General features: G+C 43.2%; 1 protein-coding gene and 1 long non-coding RNA gene across 2 annotated transcripts in view; one reads left to right on the top strand and one right to left on the bottom strand.

Annotated features, from left to right (window-relative positions):
* LOC138972723 (cilia- and flagella-associated protein 44-like) overlaps positions 1–24,839 on the top strand; it is a 50,053-nt gene that overhangs the window by 5,662 nt on the left and 19,552 nt on the right. The window contains exons 8-20 of the mRNA XM_070345379.1: positions 283–562; positions 2,102–2,263; positions 3,855–4,002; positions 4,789–4,883; positions 6,742–6,942; positions 8,797–8,907; positions 10,030–10,182; positions 18,960–19,080; positions 19,747–19,865; positions 20,718–20,866; positions 22,076–22,352; positions 23,250–23,302; positions 24,546–24,708. Of these exons, the coding sequence (XP_070201480.1) occupies positions 283–562; positions 2,102–2,263; positions 3,855–4,002; positions 4,789–4,883; positions 6,742–6,942; positions 8,797–8,907; positions 10,030–10,182; positions 18,960–19,080; positions 19,747–19,865; positions 20,718–20,866; positions 22,076–22,352; positions 23,250–23,302; positions 24,546–24,708 (2,032 nt within the window). The remainder of the gene's footprint in view (positions 1–282; positions 563–2,101; positions 2,264–3,854; positions 4,003–4,788; positions 4,884–6,741; positions 6,943–8,796; positions 8,908–10,029; positions 10,183–18,959; positions 19,081–19,746; positions 19,866–20,717; positions 20,867–22,075; positions 22,353–23,249; positions 23,303–24,545; positions 24,709–24,839) is intronic.
* Positions 16,124–17,425, bottom strand: LOC138972715 (uncharacterized). The gene is made up of 2 exons (XR_011457728.1): positions 16,763–17,425; positions 16,124–16,433 (listed from the first exon to the last, which is right to left on the bottom strand). It is a non-coding gene; the product is annotated as an uncharacterized lncRNA (long non-coding RNA).

The raw sequence follows: 24,839 nt of genomic DNA on the forward strand, positions 1-24,839 counted from the left end.
TTTGTCACTAAATTGCACAGAGCTACATTTTTAAAACAGGTTCTTGATTATTCGGTTTAAACTAAACTTTATTAAATTTTAGCATTGTGACATATCTATAGTATCTAATATTAAGGATCCATACTCAAGCATGAAGCTTATGCCTTTTAGCTTATCCAAAAGGCATGTTTGATAATTTGCACCTCCACCCTTTGTAACTCTAGCTGCTCTTCCCTTTCCTCTTTAGCAAAACGTAGGCAACGATTTGTACATTTGACTCATTTTTCTGCTTTTTGTGTCCAGATTTTGGAAGATGGCCGACACCTTCACAGGCCTCAAGCTGCAGGGAGAGCTGGGTCGTTTTGGTCGTACAGAGATCTCCGACATCGAGGGCTATGTTGAACTGCCTGATGGGAAGGTTCTCTCCGGCTCAGAGTGGGGTAACCTAATGCTGTGGGATGGAGGTCTCATCAAGGTCGAGATCGCGCGCAAAGGTCGCAAGCCGTGTCATCATGGACCCATCATGCAGATTTTGCTGGATGAGGGAGAGTTGATGACCGTCGGTGTTGATGGCTATATTAGGGTGAGCTTTTCTTGGCTTCATGGAATCTGTATGTATGTGTGTGTGTTAACTGTTTGAAGAAAGGTAGATGGAAAGGGGGAACAGGTGGTTGGGATGAGTTCAAGTGTGTTGGGAGATGATGAATTTCTGTGTTGTGTGTACATGTGGTTGTGTTTTGTTGGTATGTATTTGCCATCCTCTGTTGGCAGATGTAACCCCTAGACTGCCAGAAGAATTCAGTTTAAATATTTTTTTTATAATCAAAACACAATCATGCAAAGAATGAGAATAGACGATGTTCTGAAATAATCCTGTCGCATTTGTATGGGTTGTCAAAGAGTGAATACTCTTGCTTTTAGTGAGGCAAGCTTTCCACACATACTCCTTGTCCACAAGTTTCAGACACACCCCTCGCTAGTGACTGGCATACTCCTCGCTAGTGACTGGCATACCCCTCGCTAATGACTGGTATACCCCTCGCTAATGACTGGTACACCCCTCGCTAATGACTGGTACACCCCTCGCTAATGACTGGTATACCCCTCGCTAATGACTGGTATACCCCTCGCTAGTGACTGGTATACCCCTCGCTAGTGACCGGTATACCCCTCGCTAGTGACTGGCATACCCCTCACTGGTGACTGGCATACCCCTCGCTAATGACTGGCATGCCCCTTGCTAGTGACTGGCATACCCCTCGCTAATGACTGACATACCCCTCGCTAATGACTGGCATACCCCTCGCTAATGACTGGCATACCCCTCGCTAATGACTGGCATACCCCTCGCTAATGACTTGCATACCCCTCGCTAGTGACTGGCATACCCCTCACTGGTGACTGGCATACCCCTCGCTAATGACTGGCATACCCCTCGCTAGTGACTGGCATACCCCTCGCTAGTGACTGGTATACCCCTCGCTAGTGACTGGTATACCCCTCGCTAGTGACTGGTATACCCCTCGCTAGTGACTGGTATACCCCTCGCTAATGACTGGCCTATAATGTATATAGAGAATACTACATGGTTTGCTGTGTCGTACCAGATTTACATGAGTTTGAAAAAGCAACGAGTGTAAATCTGGTACGAAACAGCAAGCCATGTAGTATTCTGTTTATCCTACATACTGTACTTACGTGTATTTTACTGAAAATGTCCTGCAGTCGAGGCAGCTAAATTGAAGACGCTTGTTTTGGAAGCTCGATCTCTTCTGAAGCCTCGTGCAATCTATTACATCAAAGCAAAGAAACGTCACTCTGAAAGTGTGGCGTGACGTGTTAGTTCTAAACATTCATCGAGGGTAATTATGTTAGTTCTAAACATTCATCGAGGGTAGTTAGCGAGCGCAATTTGTTTTTCTATATTGACGTTTGTCTCGGTGACTTTGGCATCATAAGCAGTGGAAAAACAGGTCCCTGCCAGACTTGCTTGACATGACCTCATTTACATGATATACACACGTGTGATTTGAACGATTATTATCTCACGAATGTCTCTCTCACGTATGTAGGATAAAATGGGGTTAGTTTCACTTTGACTTACTTGTGATCTACTTTGCAGGTGTGGGACTTTGAGACCATTGACACGGCAGACTCCACAGACGACACAGGCATGTTTGAGATGGAACCGATGAACGAGCTGCGTGTGAGTCACGACGTTCAGCTCTACACCATCGTCAAGTCAGTCGATGACGAGAACGAACCCACCATCTGGTATGCTCAGGTATGTCGGTGTAAAAATACGGACAAAATCTTTATTGAATTCAGTAAAACTAATATCCGGAAACATTCCTTTTCTAACAGAGTTGCACCATCATGGAACACACTGTCTGGTGTTGTTAAAAATGCACAAACTATTAACACTTTCACAAATCTGCTGGACATACAAAAACTTATGACTGAGTCACTTTATTTGTACGATAATTGATATTGAGTAAATACGACTTTGAGCATGTTAATATGATTGACCTGCAACAAATTTGATAATGAGATGAGACGCAAAAAAAGCCGTGAAGCTTATAGATACCAATCCGGTCCCTAACCACTACTACTACTACTATAATATAATGCCTCTTGCTGTTATAACATTCATGTCATCGTTTTTGAGTCACTTGAGAAAAAGTGACTCTATGTAATCGGTCAGTGTTAGTCTGTCCGGCCGGCCGGCCGGCCGGCCGTCCGTAGACACCACCTTAACGTTGGACTTTTCTCGGAAACTATCAAAGCGATCGGGCTCATATTTTGTTTAGTCGTGACCTCCAATGACCTCTACACTTTAACGATGGTTTCGTTGACCTTTGACCTTTTTCAAGGTCACAGGTCAGCGTCAAAGGAAAAATTAGACATTTTATATCTTTGACAAAGTTCATCGGATGTGATTGAAACTTTGTAGGATTATTCTTTACATCAAAGTATTTACATCTGTAGCCTTTTACGAACGTTATCAGAAAAACAAGGGAGATAACTAGCCTTTTCTGTTCGGCAACACACAACTTAACGTTGGGCTTTTCTCGGAAACTATAAAAGTGACCGGGCTCAAATTTTATGTGAACGTGACTCATTGTGTTGTGAATAGCAATTTCTTCCTGTCCATCTGATGCCTCATATAATATTCAGAACTGCGAAAGTGACTCGATCGAGCGTTTGCTCTTCTTGTATTACTGTATCTTGTCTTAGCATTGACTGTAGGAGATGTGATTGGTAAAAGTTTGGTTATTGTCAAGTGTCAAGCTTGTTACTGTGGAGTGTCGGGTAAAAGTTTGGTTATTGTCAAGTGTCAAGCTTGTTACTGTGGAGTGTCAGGTAAAAGTTTGGTTATTGTCAAGTGTCAAGCTTGTTACTGTGGAGTGTCAGGTAAAAGTTTGGTTATTGTCAAGTGTCAAGCTGGTTACTGTGGAATGTCAGGTTCTTTTTTGCTTGAAGTGTGTGGCTTGTATTTTTGTTGTGTGTGTGTGTTGGGGGTGGGGGGGAGAGAGAGAGAATCTTATGGTATCCCTGTGGTCATGCATCACAGAGAAAGAGAGTAGATGCATAGAGAAAAAGAGGAATTATTACTGAGGTATTAATCCCCCGAAAGCGGCGTATGGCTGCCTAAATGGTGGGGTAAAAACGGTCATACACGTAAAAGCCGCGGGAGTTTCAGCCCATGAGCGAAACAAACAAACTGAGGTATTACAGCAGATATTGTTTTACCTTTAAAGAAATGCCGTTATGGATTATCTTCATGCAAACAAAAAAAGAGCAAAATTAACAACAGGCATGCTAAATCTGCACATACCTGCAAGAACACGTTCAACCTTGCCATGCTATCCCAGGATGCCAAGGGAGGAATCTGGAAGCTGGATCTGTCGTTCTCCCACACGTCCATGGCTCCGGAGAAACTCATGTCCTACCACGCTGGCCCCATCATGGGCTGTGTTACCTCCCCTGTCACCCATCTGGCTGCCTCCATTGGAGTTGACCGTGAGTTCTCCTTCTTGGCTAAATGTCATGATATGTCTCTCTCTGTTGCCATCTGGCTGCCTCCATTGGAGTTGACCGTGAGTTCTCCTTCTTGGCTAAATGTCATGATATGTCTCTCTCTGTTACCATCTGGCTGCCTCCATTGGAGTTGACCGTGAGTTCTCCTTCTTGGCTAAATGTCATGATATGTCTCTCTCTGTTACCATCTGGCTGCCTCCATTGGAGTTGACCGTGAGTTCTCCTTCTTGGCTAAATGTCATGATATGTCTCTCTCTGTCACCCATCTGGCTGCCTCCATTGGAGTTGACCGTGAGTTGTCCTTCTTGGCTAAATGTCATGATATGTCTCTCTCTGTTGCCTTCTGTTTGAGGATTTTTTCGACAATTCACATGAAACAAAATTTGTGATTCGTTCATTTGATCCTTGTATACTGGGAAATGAAAGGAAATATTGAGTTACCATACAGGAAGAGGAACACACGAGTACTTGAATGAAGAATGAGAGAAAGTTCAAAATGAGGACATTTAGGCCATGTTTAATGTAAAATACTATTCAGGTGCAATAAACACAGGTTCAATGTAAGTAACGCCATAACCTTTATTGCTCTCTGGTAGTGAATCAGCATCACCCTTTTTTTTCTCTTTTTGTTTCGACACTTGGAAGGATTTGCATACACAAGTGCTAGTGCTGGCAAAGAATATTTTGAAGACAATTTCCTGTGCTTCCTGTCTTGTTTTCCTCAGATTTGTTTTTTTTATTCCACTGCATTGCTGGTTGTGTTTTCAGACTCTGTGCGCGTGTTTGACTACGGACAACAGAAGCAGCTGCATGAGACACACTTCAATGTGGGAGGATGTTCCATCTGCTGGGCTCCGCAAATTGTAAGTCCTGGGCTTCTTGTGCTTCTGTACTCTATGTTATTTCCTCTCCAAGTCTTCCCCCTCCCCAATACCCCCCCCCCCCCTCGTCTTTGAAATGTTCCCCTTCATTCCTGCTCCATGCACACGCAGCTCTGCAAATTGGCATGCTAGAGATCCTGTGATCCGTGTTAGATTTCAGGACAGTGGTACCCGCGATACAAGGAAACCCTTGGGACCAGTTAAAAGTGTTCCTACATTGCAGATGGGTGGCCGAGTGGTAACGCACTTGCGCTCGGAAGCGAGAGGTTGCGAGTTCGACCCTGGGTCAGGGCGTTAGCAATTTTCTCCCCCCTTTCCTAACCTAGTTGGTGGGTTCAAGTGCTAGTCTTTCGGATGAGACGGAAAAGCGAGGTCCCTTCGTGTACACTACATTGGGGTGTGCACGTTAAAGATCCCATGATGGACAAAAGGGTCTTTCCTGGCAAAATTGTATAGGCATAGATAAAAATGTCTACCAAAATACCCGTGTGACTTGGAATAATAGGCCGTGAAAAGTAGGATATGCGCCGAAATGGCTGCGATCTGCTGGCCGATGTGAATGCGTGATGTATTGTGTAAAAAAAATTCCATCTCACACGGCATAAATAAATCCCTGCGCCTTGAATATGTGCGCGATATAAATTGCATTAAAAAAAAAAGATAGATAAATAAATCCCTGCGCTTAGGAATACGCGCGATATAAGCCTCATATTGATTGATTGATTGATTGATTGATTGATTGATTGATTGATTGATTGATTGATTGATTGAGATGGCCTGCCATGACAGGTATATTTTGGTAACGATAATAGGCAAAGAAACGTCTGAAGATGTCCTTACATGGGAGGCGTCCCCCCATCAGAGGGGCCTCACATTGAAGGTACAAGTGTATATAAAAAAAACATGAAAAACTAGAAAACAAGCATGCTTTAGCCCCTTAAACTGAGTATGACTGCTTTGATAGTGGGCTAAACAAAGATCATAGGTAAAATTCCACCTATGAGAATGACAGAGTACATCACACAGCCCAACAAACAAAGATGATGTAGAAGATTGCATAACTCATTGCATCAGAAGATGAAAGTCGTTTGTTCATTTTAACCCATATACCCTCTTTGTATTGAAAGTAACTTAATTAATTTGAAACCTGAAGAAAATCGTAGCAAAGTAACTACTGCAAGTTTTCCGAAATAATAAAAGCTCCAACATCACAGGAAGCCAGTGGAAATGGAAACAGGTATGTGTCGTAGGTAGCACTGAGGGCCCCAAAGGGGTTAAAATCGTGATCGTGATTGGCGTTTTTTGACCTTTCTGTGACCGTGATTGCCGAAATTTCCATTTCTGTGATCGTGATGGGACTTTGCCCGTGATCCGTGATGACAAAAAAATCAAGTCTCGTGATCGTGATCGTCATTTGTTTTCGTGATCGTGATGGGCATTATTGCAAAGCATTTTATTTTCAACGTACATTTTTCACAGCTGTATCACTCTATGATCCTCTATTCGTCAAGGTGTTTGTGATCGTGAAAACAAAAATCAAGGTAACTGTGATCGTGAAAGCTAAAATTTCCCTTCCCGTGATCGTGATGATACCCCCCCTTTGGGGCCCTCAGCACTGTGTATAGCGGGTGTTTCCGGGGTCTGCATGGGGGTCTACGGGGTCTATATTGGGCGCTCTTGATCTGAGGGAAAAGGAATGATGCAAGGGATAACGCTTGTTAGGCAAAGAACCGCGTAACTCTCACATACTCTTGTTACAGTCACATTGTCCAAGTTTATCGTGATTACTTCCCTTTCTGTCTTACATCCTTGCATCTTTGTTGTCTGTTTTGTACACCAGGTGGATTCCAAGGGCAGCTCGGTGGTGGCTGGCTTCCAGGACGGTGTGGTGCGTGTTCTGTGTGTGACCAAAACGCCGGAATCGTCTCGCAAGCGGAACAAGAATGAGTGCGAGGTGTTGCTGAAACAGGCCTTCAAGCCGCACAGTCAGGCAGTCACCGCCATGGCGTACGATGGAAAGGGACAGATTCTGGCCACCGGGGTGAGTGGTTTGTCTGAGTGGTTTGTCTTGGTTTGGGTTTGGTTGTTTTGTTTTGTTTGTTGTTGTGTTGTGTTGTGTTGTGTTGTGTTGTGTTGTGGTGTTCTGTTCTGTTTTGTTCTGCTCTGTTCATTGACTCACATGCGAAGCAAAAGTGAGTCTATGTACTCACCCGAGTCGTCCGTCCGTCCGTCCGTCCGTCCGGAAAACTTTAACGTTGGATATTTCTTGGACACTATTCAGTCTATCAGTACCAAATTTGGCAAGATGGTGTATGATGACAAGGCCCCAAAAAACATACATAGCATCTTGACCTTGCTTCAAGGTCAAGGTCGCAGGGGCCATAAATGTTGCCTAAAAAACAGCTATTTTTCACATTTTTCCCATTTTCTCTGAAGTTTTTGAGATTCAATACCTCACCTATATATGATATATAGGGCAAAGTAAGCCCCATCTTTTGATACCAGTTTGGTTTACCTTGCTTCAAGGTCAAGGTCACAGGAGCTCTTCAAAGTTGGATTGTATACATATTTTGAAGTGACCTTGACCCTGAACTATGGAAGATAACTGTTTCAAACTTAAAAATTATGTGGGGCACGTGTTATGCTTTCATCATGAGACACATTTGGTCACATATGATCAAGGTCAAGGTCACTTTGACCCTTATGAAATGTGACCAAAATAAGGTAGTGAACCACTAAAAGTGACCATATCTCATGGTAGAAAGAGCCAATAAGCACCATTGTACTTCCTATGTCTTGAATTAACAGCTTTGTGTTGCATGACCTTGGATTACCTTGACCTTGGGTCAAGGTCACATGTATTTTGGTAGGAAAAATGTGTAAAGCATGTGAGTCGTATGGGCTTTGCCCTTCTTGTTTTTGGCTCACGAAGTGTAGCCTATGCGATCGTAACTTTGTCTGTCTGTGCGTTTGTGCGTGTGTGTGTGTGTGTGCGTGCGTGTGTGTGTATGTCTGTGGTAGAAACTTTAACATTTCCGAGTCTATGTGTGAGTGGTTATCCAAGACTATGGATAAAGCTCGCATAAGATTACGTCACGGTCAAAAGTGTTTGACGTCAATTAATGCATCATGACGGCATGCCTCCCTGTAGTCTTTCTCTCTCGCGTGGTGTGTGTGGTCTCGGTCATTGTTATTTTGAGCGGGCCGAGACTATTTGGCAGTCGTGTCCCTGTAAGTAGGCTACATGCAGACAGACAGATCTAGATCTAGTGTCTCTCTTTCTTGCACAGTGTCACCTAAGCTTACTGTGTGTGTGGGTGTGTATGTGTGACGGAGTGATTGAGTTTGTGTTACTGTTTGTCTATTTCTTACGTGAGCCTTGAAGGCTTCGCCTATTGTTTTTACTTTGTTTTTGATTTTTGCTTTGTTCAGTTTGGTTTTATTTTAATTTGTTTTCTTTTAGAATTTCAAACAGAATGAGGCAGAGCGATGTTCGAGAATAAAAGCTGGTTCTTGTATATGACTGTGTACGTAGGTGTTAGTTGGAGTGCCTTGGAGAATGATGAGCATATGAGCTTGCGGTGATCATCCTTTTTTGAGGATGAAAGTCGCTTGTTCATTTCAATGCTTGTTATTCTCTCAGGTGCCAGGAGAAAAGGTTCCGTACAACTCTCGCTTACTCTATTACACATGTCGTATGCATTAAGAGCGATTACTTCCCTTTGGTTATTTGATATTGTTTTCTTTTGTCGGTTTGGGTCCAGTCTTTTCGCTTTTGTTTCTCTTTTTGTTTGAGCACATGTGTACATCATGGTCTGTATTGATTTGTGTACATGTACAAGAGTTGAAGAAGTGGCAGTTCAAATCAAACTTTGCCCTTTCTTTCGTCTGACAGAGCAAAGATGGCACAGTGTTCTTCATGAATGTGGGAGACCCCTACGAGCCCATCGGCTTCACACCTGTACCGGCACCTGTCTTGCACCTAGTGTGGACACCAGAGAAATATGTGAGTACATTGTACTTTACCTACCACTTGTTCATTGTGCACAGCCTGCTACTGGTAACTGTAGATTCACATTAGAATCTTCCCCCGAAAGCGGCATATGGCTGCCTGAGTGGCAGGATAAAAATGGTCATACACGTAAAAACCCACTCGTGCAAAAACATGGGTGAACGTGGGAGTTTCAGCCCATGAACGACAAAGAAGAAGACATGAGAATCTTTATCCAATGAGACGGAGCGCTGTTTCAACATATGAGAAACAAAGGGACATAAGCAGACTAAATGCATACGACGTGTAGATTCAACCAAGTTGAAAAATCTGAATCTGGTAAATATCCATAGAAAAAGATAGCGCTGATTATGGCGGTCATGGTTGTGGTTGTAGAAGGGTGTTTATACCGGGGTTCTTGTAATGAAGTTGACAAAATGATTGGAATTATGAACAAGAAAACAATAAAGACGGCTGTAGAATCGACAAGAAAAAAATAAAATGTCTACAGAGCAAGTAAACACTAACGATAGAGTATGTCGGGGATACATACGAGGAACTCTACACGATGATTGCAGTTATAATACAAAATAATACAGACATGCATAAAGAAGGATTGCAAACACAGAAAAGTTTACAGAGCTAGTAAGCACCGATGATGGGAAGAGAGTTATAAATGTAGAAAATGATTGTCATAATAACAAATAAAGATGCATTTAAAGTGTGACGATGACGGGCGCAGTGGCGTGGTGGTAAGACGTCGGCCTCCTAATCGGGAGGTCATGAGTTCGAATCCCGGTCGCTGCCGCCTGGTGGGTTAAGAGTGGAGATTTTTCCGATCTCCCAGGTCAACTTATGTACAGACCTGCTAGTGACTTCACCCCCTTCGTGTGTACACGCAAGCACAAGACCAAGTGCGCACGGAAAAGATCCTGTAATCCATGTCAGAGTTCGGTGGGTTATGGAAACACGAAAATACCCAGCATGCCTACTCAACGAAAGCGGAGTGAGCTGACTATGCTCTCAGAGTATAGTGTGGGGAACCCAAATGGGCAGACGAGCTCACACGTAACCAGAAACATTCTGGAACGCTGAAGAAGAAGAAGAAAAAAAGTGTGACGATGAAAATGTGCGCAGAACAAGCAAGCCCTGATGGTGGTGTGTGAGGGGGGACTGGTGGTGGAGATGGGTGTACCAGACGTGGACAAGACGGACACGGCCCACACCTACCAGATCCCACAGCTGCCCATGAGGTCCTACCAGTTCCGCAGCGTCAAGTCGAAACTCAGGGTTGGTTGTCTGCGCCCATTGTCTCTCTCTGTTCTCTTGATCTTGTTCTCCTTCTCTGTCTGCCTTCTTAACTCAGTATGCCTATCTGTCTCTCTGTCTGCCTTCTTAACTCAGTATGCCTATCTGTCTCTCTGTCTGTTTCTTAACTCAGTATGCCTATCTGTCTCTCTGTCTGTTTCTTAACTCAGTATGCCTGTCTGTCTCTCTGTCTGCCTTCTTAACTCAGTATGCCTGTCTGTCTCTCTGTCTGTTTCTTAACTCAGTATGCCTATCTGTCTCTCTGTCTGTTTCTTAACTCAGTATGCCTATCTGTCTCTCTGTCTGCCTTCTTAACTCAGTATGCCTATCTGTCTCTCTGTCTGCCTTCTTAACTCAGTATGCCTGTCTGTCTCTCTGTCTGCCTTCTTAACCCAGTATGCCTATCTGTCTCTCTGTCTGTTTCTTAACTCAGTATGCCTATCTGTCTCTCTGTCTGTTTCTTAACTCATTATGCCTGTCTGTCTCTCTGTCTGTTTCTTAACTCAGTATGCCTATCTGTCTCTCTGTCTGTTTCTTAACTCAGTATGCCTATCTGTCTCTCTGTCTGTTTCTTAACTCAGTATGCCTGTCTGTCTCTCTGTCTGTTTCTTAACTCAGTATGCCTGTCTGTCTCTCTGTCTGTTTCTTAACTCAGTATGCCTATCTGTCTCTCTGTCTGTTTCTTAACTCAGTATGCCTATCTGTCTCTCTGTCTGTTTCTTAACTCAGTGTGCCTATCTGTCTCTCTGTCTGCCTTCTTAACTCAGTATGCCTATCTGTCTCTCTGTCTGCCTTCTTAACTCAGTATGCCTATCTGTCTCTCTGTCTGCCTTCTTAACTCAGTATTGCTATCTGTCTCTCTGTCTGCCTTCTTAACTCAGTATGCCTGTCTGTCTCTCTGTCTGCCTTCTTAACTCAGTATGCCTATCTGTCTCTCTGTCTGCCTTCTTAACTCAGTATGCCTGTCTGTCTCTCTGTCTGTTTCTTAACTCAGTATGCCTATCTGTCTCTCTGTCTGTTTCTTAACTCAGTATGCCTATCTGTCTCTCTGTCTGTTTCTTAACTCAGTATGCCTATCTGTCTCTCTGTCTGCCTTCTTAACTCAGTATGCCTATCTGTCTCTCTGTCTGTTTCTTAACTCAGTATGCCTATCTGTCTCTCTGTCTGTTTCTTAACTCAGTATGCCTATCTGTCTCTCTGTCTGTTTCTTAACTCATTATGCCTGTCTGTCTCTCTGTCTGTTTCTTAACTCAGTATGCCTATCTGTCTCTCTGTCTGCCTTCTTAACTCAGTATGCCTATCTGTCTCTCTGTCTGTTTCTTAACTCAGTATGCCTATCTGTCTCTCTGTCTGTTTCTTAACTCAGTATGCCTATCTGTCTCTCTGTCTGTTTCTTAACTCATTATGCCTGTCTGTCTCTCTGTCTGCCTTCTTAACTCAGTATGCCTATCTGTCTCTCTGTCTGTTTCTTAACTCAGTATGCCTATCTGTCTCTCTGTCTGTTTCTTAACTCAGTATGCCTGTCTGTCTCTCTGTCTGTTTCTTAACTCAGTATGCCTGTCTGTCTCTCTGTCTGTTTCTTAACTCAGTATGCCTATCTGTCTCTCTGTCTGTTTCTTAACTCAGTATGCCTATCTGTCTCTCTGTCTGTTTCTTAACTCAGTGTGCCTATCTGTCTCTCTGTCTGCCTTCTTAACTCAGTATGCCTATCTGTCTCTCTGTCTGCCTTCTTAACTCAGTATGCCTGTCTGTCTCTCTGTCTGCCTTCTTAACTCAGTATTGCTATCTGTCTCTCTGTGTGCCTTCTTAACTCAGTATGCCTGTCTGTCTCTCTGTCTGCCTTCTTAACTCAGTATGCCTATCTGTCTCTCTGTCTGCCTTCTTAACTCAGTATGCCTATCTGTCTCTCTGTCTGTTTCTTAACTCAGTATGCCTGTCTGTCTCTCTGTCTGTTTCTTAACTCAGTATGCCTATCTGTCTCTCTGTCTGTTTCTTAACTCAGTATGCCTATCTGTCTCTCTGTCTGTTTCTTAACTCAGTATGCCTATCTGTCTCTCTGTCTGTTTCTTAACTCAGTATGCCTATCTGTCTCTCTGTCTGCCTTCTTAACTCAGTATGCCTATCTGTCTCTCTGTCTGCCTTCTTAACTCAGTATTGCTATCTGTCTCTCTGTTTCTTAACTCAGTATGCCTATCTGTCTCTCTGTCTGTTTCTTAACTCAGTATGCCTATCTGTCTCTCTGTCTGCCTTCTTAACTCAGTATGCCTGTCTGTCTCTCTGTCTGCCTTCTTAACTCAGTATGCCTGTCTGTCTCTCTGTCTGCCTTCTTAACTCAGTATTGCTATCTGTCTCTCTGTCTGTTTCTTAACTCTGTATGCCTATCTGTCTCTCTGTCTGCCTTCTTAACTCAGTATGCCTGTCTGTCTCTCTGTCTGCCTTCTTAACTCAGTATTGCTATCTGTCTCTCTGTCTGTTTCTTAACTCAGTATGCCTGTCTGTCCCTCTGTCTGCCTTCTTAACTCAGTATGCCTGTCTGTCTCTCTGTCTGCCTTCTTAACTCAGTATGCCTATCTGTCTCTCTGTCTGTTTCTTAACTCAGTATGCCTATCTGTCTTTCTGTCTGCCTTCTTAACTCAGTATGCCTGTCTGTCTCTCTGCCTGCCTTCTTAACTCAGTATTGCTATCTGTCTCTCTGTCTGCCTTCTTAACTCAGTATGCCTGTCTGTCTCTCTGTCTGCCTTCTTAACTCAGTATGCCTATCTGTCTCTCTGTCTGCCTTCTTAACTCAGTATGCCTATCTGTCTCTCTGTCTGTTTCTTAACTCAGTATGCCTATCTGTCTCTCTGTCTGTTTCTTAACTCAGTATGCCTATCTGTCTCTCTGTCTGTTTCTTAACTCAGTATGCCTATCTGTCTCTCTGTCTGTTTCTTAACTCAGTATGCCTATCTGTCTCTCTGTCTGTTTATTAACTCAGTATGCCTATCTGTCTCTCTGTCTGCCTTCTTAACTCAGTATGCCTGTCTGTCTCTCTGTCTGCCTTCTTAACTCAGTATGCCTGTCTGTCTCTCTGTCTGCCTTCTTAACTCAGTATTGCTATCTGTCTCTCTGTTTCTTAACTCAGTATGCCTATCTGTCTCTCTGTCTGTTTCTTAACTCAGTATGCCTATCTGTCTCTCTGTCTGCCTTCTTAACTCAGTATGCCTGTCTGTCTCTCTGTCTGCCTTCTTAACTCAGTATGCCTGTCTGTCTCTCTGTCTGCCTTCTTAACTCAGTATTGCTATCTGTCTCTCTGTCTGTTTCTTAACTCTGTATGCCTATCTGTCTCTCTGTCTGCCTTCTTAACTCAGTATGCCTGTCTGTCTCTCTGTCTGCCTTCTTAACTCAGTATTGCTATCTGTCTCTCTGTCTGTTTCTTAACTCAGTATGCCTGTCTGTCTCTCTGTCTGCCTTCTTAACTCAGTATGCCTGTCTGTCTCTCTGTCTGCCTTCTTAACTCAGTATGCCTATCTGTCTCTCTGTCTGCCTTCTTAACTCAGTATGCCTGTCTGTCTCTCTGTCTGCCTTCTTAACTCAGTATGCCTATCTGTCTCTCTGTCTGCCTTCTTAACTCAGTATGCCTATCTGTCTCTCTGTCTGCCTTCTTAACTCAGTATGCCTATCTGTCTCTCTGTCTGTTTCTTAACTCAGTATGCCTATCTGTCTCTCTGTCTGTTTCTTAACTCAGTATGCCTATCTGTCTCTCTGTCTGTTTCTTAACTCAGTATGCCTGTCTGTCTCTCTGTCTGCCTTCTTAACTCAGTATGCCTATCTGTCTCTCTGTCTGTTTCTTAACTCAGTATGCCTATCTGTCTCTCTGTCTGCCTTCTTAACTCAGTATGCCTATCTGTCTCTCTGTCTGCCTTCTTAACTCAGTATGCCTATCTGTCTCTCTGTCTGCCTTCTTAACTCAGTATGCCTATCTGTCTCTCTGTCTGTTTCTTAACTCAGTATGCCTATCTGTCTCTCTGTCTGCCTTCTTAACTCAGTATGCCTGTCTGTCTCTCTGTCTGTTTCTTAACTCAGTATGCCTGTCTGTCTCTCTGTCTGCCTTCTTAACTCAGTATGCCTATCTGTCTCTCTGCCTGCCTTCTTAACTTAGTATGCCTGTCTGTCTCTCTGTCTGCCTTCTTAACTCAGTATGCCTGTCTGTCTCTCTGTCTGCCTTCTTAACTCAGTATGCCTGTCTGTCTCTCTGTCTGCCTTCTTAACTCAGTATGCCTATCTGTCTCTCTGTCTGCCTTCTTAACTCAGTATGCCTATCTGTCTCTCTGTCTGCCTTCTTAACTCAGTATGCCTGTCTGTCTCTCTGTCTGCCTTCTTAACTCAGTATGCCTGTCTGTCTCTCTGTCTGCCTTCTTAACTCAGTATGCCTGTCTGTCTCTCTGTCTGCCTTCTTAACTCAGTATGCCTATCTGTCTCTCTGTCTGCCTTCTTAACTCAGTATGCCTATCTGTCTCTCTGTCTGCCTTCTTAACTCAGTATGCCTATCTGTCTCTCTGTCTGCCTTCTTAACCCAGTATGCCTATCTGTCTCTCTGTCTGTTTCTCTTTGCCTGTATGTTTGCCTACCTGTTTCTATGTCTGTCCATGTCTGTTTGTCTCTCTCTTTCTCTTTCTCTTTCTCTTTTTACATTTAGTCAAGTTTTGACTGAATGTTTTAACGTAGAGGGGGAATCGAGACGAGGGTCGTGGTGTACTCTGTGCGTGCGTGCGTGTGTGTGTGTCTGTCTGTGCGTGCGTGTAGAGCGATTCAGACTAAACTACTGGACCGATCTTTATGAAATTTGAGGTGAGAGTTCCTGGGTATGAAATCCCCAGACGCTTTTATCATTTTTTTGATAAATGTCTTTTATGACGTCATATCCGGCTTTTCGTGAAAGTTGAGGCGGCACTGTCACGCTCTCATTTTTCAACCAAATTGGTTGAAATTTTGGTCAAGTAATCTTCGACGAAGCCCGGACTTCGGTATTGCATTTCAGCTTGGTGGCTTAAAAATTAATTAATCACTTTGGTCATTAAAAATCTGAAAATTGTAAAAAAAAATAAAAATTTATAAAACGATCCAAATTTACGTTCATCTTATTCTCCATCATTTTCTGATTCCAAAAACATATAAATATGTTATATTTAGATTAAAAACAAGCTCTGAAAATTAAATATATAAAAATTATGATCAAAATTAAATTGTCGAAATCAATTTAAAAACACTTTTATCTTATTCCTTGTCGGTTCCTGATTCCAAAAACATATAGATATCATATGTTTGGATTGAAAACACGCTCAGAAAGTTAAAACGAAGAGAGGTACAGAAAAGCGTGCTATCCTTCTCAGCGCAACTACTACCCCGCTCTTCTTGTCAATTTCACTGCCTTTGCCATGAGCGGTGGACTGACGATGCTACGAGTATACGGTCTTGCTGCGTTGCATTGCGTTCAGTTTCATTCTGTGAGTTCGACAGCTACTTGACTAAATGTTGTATTTTCGCCTTACGCGACTTGTTTTTTATATTTAGTCAAGTTTTGACTAAATATTTTAACATCGAGGGGGAATCGAAACGAGGGTCGTGGTGTATGTGCGTGTGTGTGTGTGTGTGTGTGTGCGTGTGTGTGTGTGTGTGTCTGTGTGTGTGTGTAGAGCGATTCAGACTAAACTACTGGACCGATCTTTATGAAATTTGACATGAGAGTTCCTGGGTATGAAATCCCCGAACGTTTTTTTCATTTTTTTGATAAATGTCTTTGTTGCGGATCCTGTCTGTTGCGTACTCGGAGGGTACGAAGACCTCACCTTTTACGTTATAAATCAGAACAAGAATGAATTTTGTTTCTAAAAAAAATTCTATCACACCATTATTGCAGATTCATGCACAAAACACACAAGACGTATTTGTAAATTTATAGATTCAACTTTTATTTACTGGCTTGTTCCGTGGTCGACGGGTTATTCTTCATTTCTGTATCGTTCATATATCCTGGATCTAATTCTAAAAGTCACTCATCTTGAAAATACGCAGTGATGATGTTGACAGTCGGAACGTCGTGTGGTCCAGGCTGGTTATCGTCGAACGGTTATATAAAGTTCATCATTGATGATCAGGAAAACATCGCACGAAGTTAGAGGGTTGATCGTGAAAAAAACTCGTCCCTCAGATCTCGAACTGGAAACTCGTAGTCGTAACTCGAAACACCAACATATCTGTCGAAATAATGACAAGTCTCAGAACTGGGAATTATTCTATCATCATACAAACCGTTTCCCCTGAGACCTGTGTGATAAAAACACATCTTGTTATTCAAATGGAGATCCAACTATATCATTCATTACAGCACTTTATAAACAATTAATTATCCACATTCGTTCCTCATGCTGCTCAACGTTCATACAATGTATTACGTTTGATCTACAGTGATCACATAAAATCTTGGTATTTGATCACACTTGTGATACCGTGACCAATACAGTGCTCATAAAAATTAACTTGGTAACCTTGGGAAAATCAACTTGGATCTAAAAAACATATTTACCGAGAAAAGATTCCATCACCCTGACGGTTACCGGCTACCGCTGTCGCTCACTGCCAGATCTCTGGTCGCTCCGTGAAAGATAGGGTGTCTCCTCTGTGTAAGCTCTTGCCAACTTCGTTCGCCCTTGGCGATGGGTTTTGCTTCTAGGCATGGGCATAGAACGGTGTTGTTGTGGTCCTCTCATGCTTTCGCTCCTTTTCTTCCACTTTCCGTTGCCTTTTCTTTTCGATCGTTATTCTTTTCTCTCTCTGCGCAAACTCCTTAATCGCTAACCGAAACTCATCTTTGCGTTGTTAGCTAACCTAGACCAATGGAAACTCTTGTCTATTCGCGAAAATAGCGATCAAGAATTTCGTACCTAATAATAACCTCATTTATTATCTAACTCCTTATGTTCCCAATACTAATGAACAAAGTAAACTGACGATCACATCGAAAGTAAAAGAATAAGCTTTGAAGGAAACTCCTTCAAGAAATACGACAACTCCTTGACGACAAACAAAATGACGTCAACTGATAGCAAAACTTTGACGTAATTATACTTCGGTTTTCCCGACGATTCATAGGCACTTGCTGCATCACCTAATTAAATAGACCATAGGTGCCTGACGGTGCTCGGTATTTGTATGGACCTGAATAGCTTGCGTACATTTTCGCAACAGTCTTTGATGACGTCATATCCGGCTTTTCGTGAAAGTTGAGGCGGCACTGTCACGCCCTCATTTTTCAACCAAATTGGTTGAAATTTTGGTCAAGTAATCTTCGACGAAGCCCGGGGTTCGGTATTGCATTTCAGCTTGGTGGCTTAAAAATTAATTAATGACTTTGGTCATTAAAAATCGGAAAATTGTAAAAAAAAATAAAAATTTATAAAACGATCCAAATTTACGTTTATCTTATTCTCCATCATTTGCTGATTCCAAAAACATATAAATATGTTATATTCGGATTAAAAACAAGCTCTGAAAATTAAATATATAAAAATTATTATCAAAATTTTTTTTTCCAAATCAATTTAAAAACACTTTCATCTTATTCCTTGTCGGTTCCTGATTCCAAAAATATATAGATATGATATGTTTGGATTAAAAACACGCTCAGAAAGTTAAAACGAATTCCACGGGCACTGCCTTTGCCACGGGCAGTGGAGTGACGATGCTACGAGTATACGGTCTTGCTGCGTTGCGTTGCGTTCAGTTTCATTCTGTGAGTTCGACAGCTACTTGACTAAATATTGTATTTTCGCCTTACGCGACTTGTTCTTACTCTCTCGATCTCGATCTCTCTCTTTCTCAAACTGCCTCTCTCACCCCATCTCTGCATCAGCATTGTCTGTTATCATTTTGCAAGCTAGCTGGACATCTGTGTTGTATGTGCTGGATTTCAGGGAAATGGATTGTTCAGTGTGAATGATTTCAAAGAAAAAGGAAAAAAGGAACTTTATCATTTTCAGTTGGAAAAAACCCTCCCGTCACAGTAAAATAGACGATTTTCTTAAATAACTCCATTGGAGGGATGAATCACTAGTGAGGGGTGTGTCGGAACACGTGGACAGGAGCAAGTGTTTCCGACAGATCCCTAGCTAGTGATTGGCCCCTCCAATGTTTGTCAGAGGTTTTGGCAAGGGCATTCACTCTTCCACAGTCCATACAAACCTGACAGAGTTATTTTTGGAATTCGCCTATTGCTGCAGGTTAAGTTTTAAAGTTGGTGGCTTTGTGCTGTTGTTATTCCTGATAAATATACATAAACATGAGTTGAAAAAATATGTTGAACTTAAACTAAGCTTTCTCCTCAGACCCCCCGTGGGTTAGGGGGAAGAATTTACCCGATGCTCCCCAGCATGTCGTAAGAGGCGACTAACGGATTCTGTTTCTCCTTTTACCCTTGTTAAGTGTTTTTTGTATGGAATATAGTCAATTTTTGTAAAGATTTTAGTCAAGCAGTATGTAAGAAATGTTAAGTCCTTTGTACTGGAAACTTGCATTCTCCCAGTAAGGTCATATATTGTACTACGTTGCAAGCCCCTGGAGCAAATTTTTGATTAGTGCTTTTGTGAACAAGAAACAATTGACAAGTGGCTCTATCCCATCTCCCCCCTTTCCCCGTCGTGATATAACCTTTGTTGTTGAAAACGACGTCAAACACCAAATAAAGAAAGAAAGATTTTCCTCATCTTTGTCTGTGTGAACCTCAGCATGAAGAGGAGCTGGAGCGCAAGAGGATTGAAGAGGCAGAGAGGAAGAAGAGAGAGGAGGAAGAAAGGAGGAAGAGAATTGAACGAGGACTGGAAACAGAGTCGGAACAGGGAGATGAAGGTAAACTGTGGGTTTTTATTTCTTGCCAGGGAGTTGACCAGTGTTATGCTATACAGTGGAACTCCTCTTTTAAACTCGCCAAAAATGTGAGAAAACTGGTCTTGAAAGGGAGGAGCCATTATGTAAGTTTGAGCTCAGTTAGAGTATTTGTACAACAGTGCATAGGTTTGAACATTTGAAACATTAATCTTGTATTTTTGTGACAGGGAGACTACCGTCGCCCTTCACAGCAGACTCTGCAGAGTTGTTCGCCTTTGAAGTAGAGTTCTGTTTATGATGGGGTCTGGCGGCTTTTGTCTCTCTGTATCCCTTTAAAGGGAAAGTTTGTGTGCGCGCCTGTGTGTGTTTTTAATCTAAGACAAATGTCGCCAATGTTTTTACAGAGTGACGTTAAATAAACGATTTTATCATCATCATCTCTCTGTATGTTCATGGATTCCTTTGCGAATGCATAACAGTTTTTATAGGGCTTAGAAATAAGCTCTAAAATTTTCAATCCTGTTTGATTGGACTTCGCCTCCAAAGGTGATTGTGGTGTTTCGGCACTCGGTTACATTTTGTAGTGTCTGAACTGAAGCTCAATATGATTTGAGAGGGCTTCACCTCAAATTTACAATGATTGCGATAACTGCCGATCAATGATTTACTGATACATGTATTTTTCAGAGGAGCATCCCAGGACAGGCAAGGAGGAGGAGTGGCATCCCTTCATTCCTTCCGATCCCTCTCCCATCCTGCACGCCGTTTATGACCTCAACGAGGAGGGGTCCTTCTGGCTCTCAATGGTATGGATTATGAAATTAGGCTGGAGTGCTTATTATCAAGTAGACTAAATAGCAAAGGGATCGAGCTGAAAATATTGATGTCTGTAAGAGGGGATAAACATTGCCATCCAGACACCAGGATTTCTTGATTTGAAGGCTTACTTCCTGGCAGATTTCTGAAGTTTGTCTCGGTGACTTAGTCAATCATCAGCCGTTGAAAATTACTCGTAAGGTCACTGCCAGTGTGTACATGTATCAGTATCATATAGACGGGCGCTGTGGCGGGGTGGTAAGATGTCGGCCTCTTAATCGGAAGGTCGAGGGTTCGAATCCCGGCCGCGGCCGCCTGGTGGATTAAGAGTGGATATTTTTTCCGATCTCCCAGGTCAACTAATGTGCAGACCTGCTAGTGCCTGATCCCCCTTCGTGTGTACACGCAAGCACAAGACCAAGTGCGCACGAAAAAGATCCTGTAATCCATGTCAGAGTTCGGTGGGTTATAGAAACACAAAAATACCCAGCATGCTTCCGTCGAAAGTGGCGTATGGCTGCCTTAATGGCAGGGTAAAAACGGTCATACACGTAAAATTCCACTCGTGCAAAAACACGAGTGTACGTGGGAGTTTCAGCCCACGAACGCAGAAGAAGAAGAAGAAGTATGAAGAAGTATGAAGAAGTATGATATACAATCCAGCCTGTCTATAACAACCATCGTCATGGAAACGTGAATAACATAGAAGTAAAACTTGTCTGGGATCTTGGGGAGCACTGGGTGGACGTACTGTAAATGTAACATATTTTTGTGTCATAAATTAAACGTTCCATTAACCTTCCATTCTTGTAGTTTGATTATAAACTTCATGTTGGTCGCAGGGCGAGTTTGACGCTGGCTACCTGTACAAGTGCAAGTTCACGGAGGAGGACACCAAGGCCAAGACGCACGCTGACATGGTGGACGAACCGGTCCTGTCTGTCGCGGTCGCCGACTCCAAGGACGTTCCCATCAGCACCCTCAAGTTCAGGTAATGTCTCTTTTCCCTCCTCCGAAAACGGCGTATGGCTGCCTAAATGGCGGGGTAAAAAACGGTCATACACGTAAAATTCCACTCGTGCAAAAAACACGAGTGTACGAGGGAGTTTCAGCCCACGAACGCAGAAGAAGAAGATGTCTCTTTTCCCTGTGTATTCCATGACCTCGATCCATTCTTTGCCTCTGCAAGCAGGAATATAGTACAGACACTCTCGCTCGAGGCTTGATGTTTCTCTATGATGTTCTTCTGCTGAGTCTTGACTGAAATTACAGTAGTTGTCAGTAATTATTACATGTACTGATTGTTCTCTTTGCCTGTGCGTGTATAGTATGTTGGTTATGTTTGGTCATAGTATGTTTGTTTATGTTTGGTCGTTATCTTGCCTGTGCGTGTATTGTATGTTTGGTCGCTTTCTTTGACTGTGCATGAATAGTTTGTTGGTTATGTTTGGTCGGTTTCTTTGCCTGTGCGTGTATAGTATGCTTGTCGATGTATGTATTGTAAAGCGCTAAGAGTAGACATTTTTCTAGAATAGCGCTATAAAAGTTTGCATTATTATTATTATTATTAAATACACGCCATATAAAAAAACATCTGTGTTGTTACGTATTCATATTTCCCTCCTTCCTCTTCCCATCAACTTCCCTTTTCTGTTCCTATCATCCGACCTGTTGTCCATCTAGCTGCTCAGTCCACCTTCCTTCCCCTCTGTGTGTGTGTGTGTGTGTGTGTGTGTGTGTGTGTGTGTGTGTGTGTGTGTGTGTGTGTGTGTGTGTGTTTCTGCTCGTGTGTGTGTGAGTGCATGCTTGTAAGTGTGTGCGTACTATGTGCATGCTTGTGATTGTGTGTGTGTGTGTGTGTGTGTGTGTGTGTGTGTGTGTGTGTGTGTGTGTGTGTGTGTTTCTGCTCGTGTGTGTGTGTGAGTGCATGCTTGTAAGTGTGTGCGTACTATGTGCATGCTTGTGATTGTGTGAGTGTGTGTGTGCACGCGCACTTGTTTGTCATTTGTTTGTGCAGATCTTTGAAATGTTATGTCTGTGTTTATGTATGTGTATGTGTGTCCATAAATGTGTGCATACATTTGTATACATCTTTGTACTACTAAAAATATTCAGCTTAAAATCTCGCTTGATCACAGCCAGGCTTCAAAAAAGTTGCAGAGAATGAAAACCACTCCTTGTGTTCTCTCTCTTTGCACAGTGTGTCAGGCGGCCAAGTGCTGTTCGGAATGGAGGATGGTAGCGTCAGAGTCCAGACCCTCTTGACCCCCCACTCTCTGGCCAACATGGGCGCCTTCTGGTGTCTCCCCATGCACGATGCTCAGACCGGCAGAGTTCGCGCCCTGGCCTTGACCTATGAGCAGACGCAGCTGATGTCGGTGGGCGACGACGGAAACTTCTTCCTGTACAACTACATGGCCGATGAGGAGCTGCAGAAGAGGATCGCTGAGAACAAAGCCAGGCTGCCTTCTGCTAGGGTGAGCTGGGGAGTGGGAAAGGGATGGGGTGGGGGTGAGGAGTTAGAGGAAATCGATAGTGCATCTGTCTGTCTGTCTGTCTGTCTGTCTGCCTGCCCGCCTGCCTGCCTGTCTGTCTGTCTGGGTGTCTGTTTCTCTGTCTGTCCTTGAAGGGCAGTATGGGGGAGCGCATCTCCAAGGCCCTGTCCAAGGTGGAGCAAAAGAAGAAGAAACGAGCCATTCGACGAGCCATCTGTCTGTCTGGGTGGCCGAGTGGTAACGCACTTGCGCTCGGAAGCGAGAGGTTGCGAGTTCGACCCTGGGTCAGGGCGTTAGCAATTTTCTCCCCCCTTTCCTAACCTAGGTGGTGGGTTCAAGTGCTAGTCTTTCGGATGAGACGAAAAACCGAGGTCCCTTCGTGTACACTACATTGGGGTGTGCACGTTAAAGATCCCACGATTGACAAAAGGGTCTTTCCTGGCAAAATTGTATTGGCATAGATAAAAAATGTCCACCAAAATACCCGTGTGACTTGGAATAATAGGCCGTGAAAAGTAGGATATGCGCCAAAATGGCTGCGATCTGCTGGCCGATGTGAATGCGTGATGTATTGTGTAAAAAAAATTCCATCTCACACGGCATAAATAAATCCCTGCGCCTTGAATGTGTGCGCGATATAAAATTAATTGCATAAAATATAAAAATAAAAAAATAAATAATAAATCCCTGCGCTTAGAACTGTACCCACGGAATACGCGCGATATAAGCCTCATATTGATTGATTGATTTATTTCTCTGTCTATCTGTCTGTCTGTTTCTCTGTCTGTTTCTCTGTCTGTCTGTTGCTGTGTGTGTATGGGAGGGGGAGTGTTTAGAGAGATAAACAGAAATTCTGACAAACTTATTTGTTGATTGCAGAAGGAAGACTTGGACAAGATTGTGGACGACATTGATGATCCTTCTGCATACAGGTCAGTTTCATAGTGGTCGTTAATTCCGTGGAGCAAAAACATCTCAAGTGAACTAAGTTTTGCTTTGGTTCCTAGTTTTCGAGAGAGAGAGAGAGAGAGAGAGAGAGAGAGAGAGAGAGAGAGAGAGAGAGAGAGAGAGACAGAGACAGAGACAGAGACAGAGACAGGGAGACAGAGAGAGACAGAGAGAGAGAGAGAGAGAGAGAGAGAGAGACAGAGACAGAGACAGAGAGAGAGAGAGAGAGAGAGAGAGAAAGAGAGAGAGAGAGAACTCAGAACTTTATTACAAAAGGATAAAGGTTTTAGGCAAAGTTTAACTCATTCGCTGCGCGTCTAAATTTCCCCTGTGTTCCCTGCCAACGCGCGATTTAGAGCCATTTTGAAAAAAATTATTAAAAATCAACAACACAAGATAACCTTACATACCTTATGTTTTTGCAAAGTTTGGAACTTACTCTTTTAGAAAATATATGAAACATTTGAAAGTACATACCTTTTGTTGTCTTCATATCCAGGCAAAATATCCAATTTGAAGCAAAACAAAAAAACTTTCTACGTCATGGGTTCATCATACACAATGTCATGATCGACACTTGCATTGCCCGAATCATCACCCAAATGATCGTCCATTGGCACAAAATCGTCACCAGAATCTAAAATATCATCTCCACTATCATCATCACTGAGGTCAAGATCAGAACCGTACTGAATAACACGTTCTAGCACTCTTTTCAAGTTACTACGTCTCAGCAGAACGATCCGCCATCTTGGAAAAGTCAAAACACGTGGGTCGCACACCGTCAACAAAATTTTTATTAATCCCAACAATTTAAGGGAAGGAACTGTTTACAGTGAATGGTACCACTGTAGACAGATAGAAGTTCATTGCAGGGGTTGTTTCCCTTGGTCAGCAGGACCGTTTACACCGTTAAAAATTCGTGATATCCGTCGGAACTCAAGTACCGGCACGCAGCCAACGCTAAACACAGGTGTCGGAATTCCAGTTCCGACACGCAGCGAATGAGTTAATCTTACAACCTGTCCCTTATACAAACACTTAATACAACAGACGGACACAACATTTAGAGGAAGCACAGCAACAACAACAAAGAGAGAGAGAAACACAGAGAGACAGACAGAGGGAGAGAGAGAGTGTCTTTGTCTCTGTTGATACCTGTGTCTGTGTCTGTGTGTCTTGATCTGTGTGTCTGAGGTTCCCTATAACTGTATGTTTCCCCCACAGCATTGAGGACGCCAAGCAGAAGGCGGAGCATGACAAGCTGATGAAGGAGGCGGAGGAGAAGAAGAGAGACATCCGCAGACAGATCGCAAAGCTCCGCCGTCAGTTCAAATCCATCCTGGAACAGAACGAAACACTGCCCCTGCAACAGCAGCTGGACAGACTGGTGAGAGGGTGTGGGAGTAGGGATAAAGATGGATGTATGGACTGGGTGGTCGAGTGGACTGGGTGGTCGAGTGGACTGGGTGGTCGAGTGGACTGGGTGGCCGAGTGGACTGGGTGGCCGAGTGGACTGGG

This window comes from Littorina saxatilis, linkage group LG8, assembly GCF_037325665.1.
Source record: "Littorina saxatilis isolate snail1 linkage group LG8, US_GU_Lsax_2.0, whole genome shotgun sequence".
Classification (NCBI taxonomy): domain Eukaryota; kingdom Metazoa; phylum Mollusca; class Gastropoda; order Littorinimorpha; family Littorinidae; genus Littorina; species Littorina saxatilis.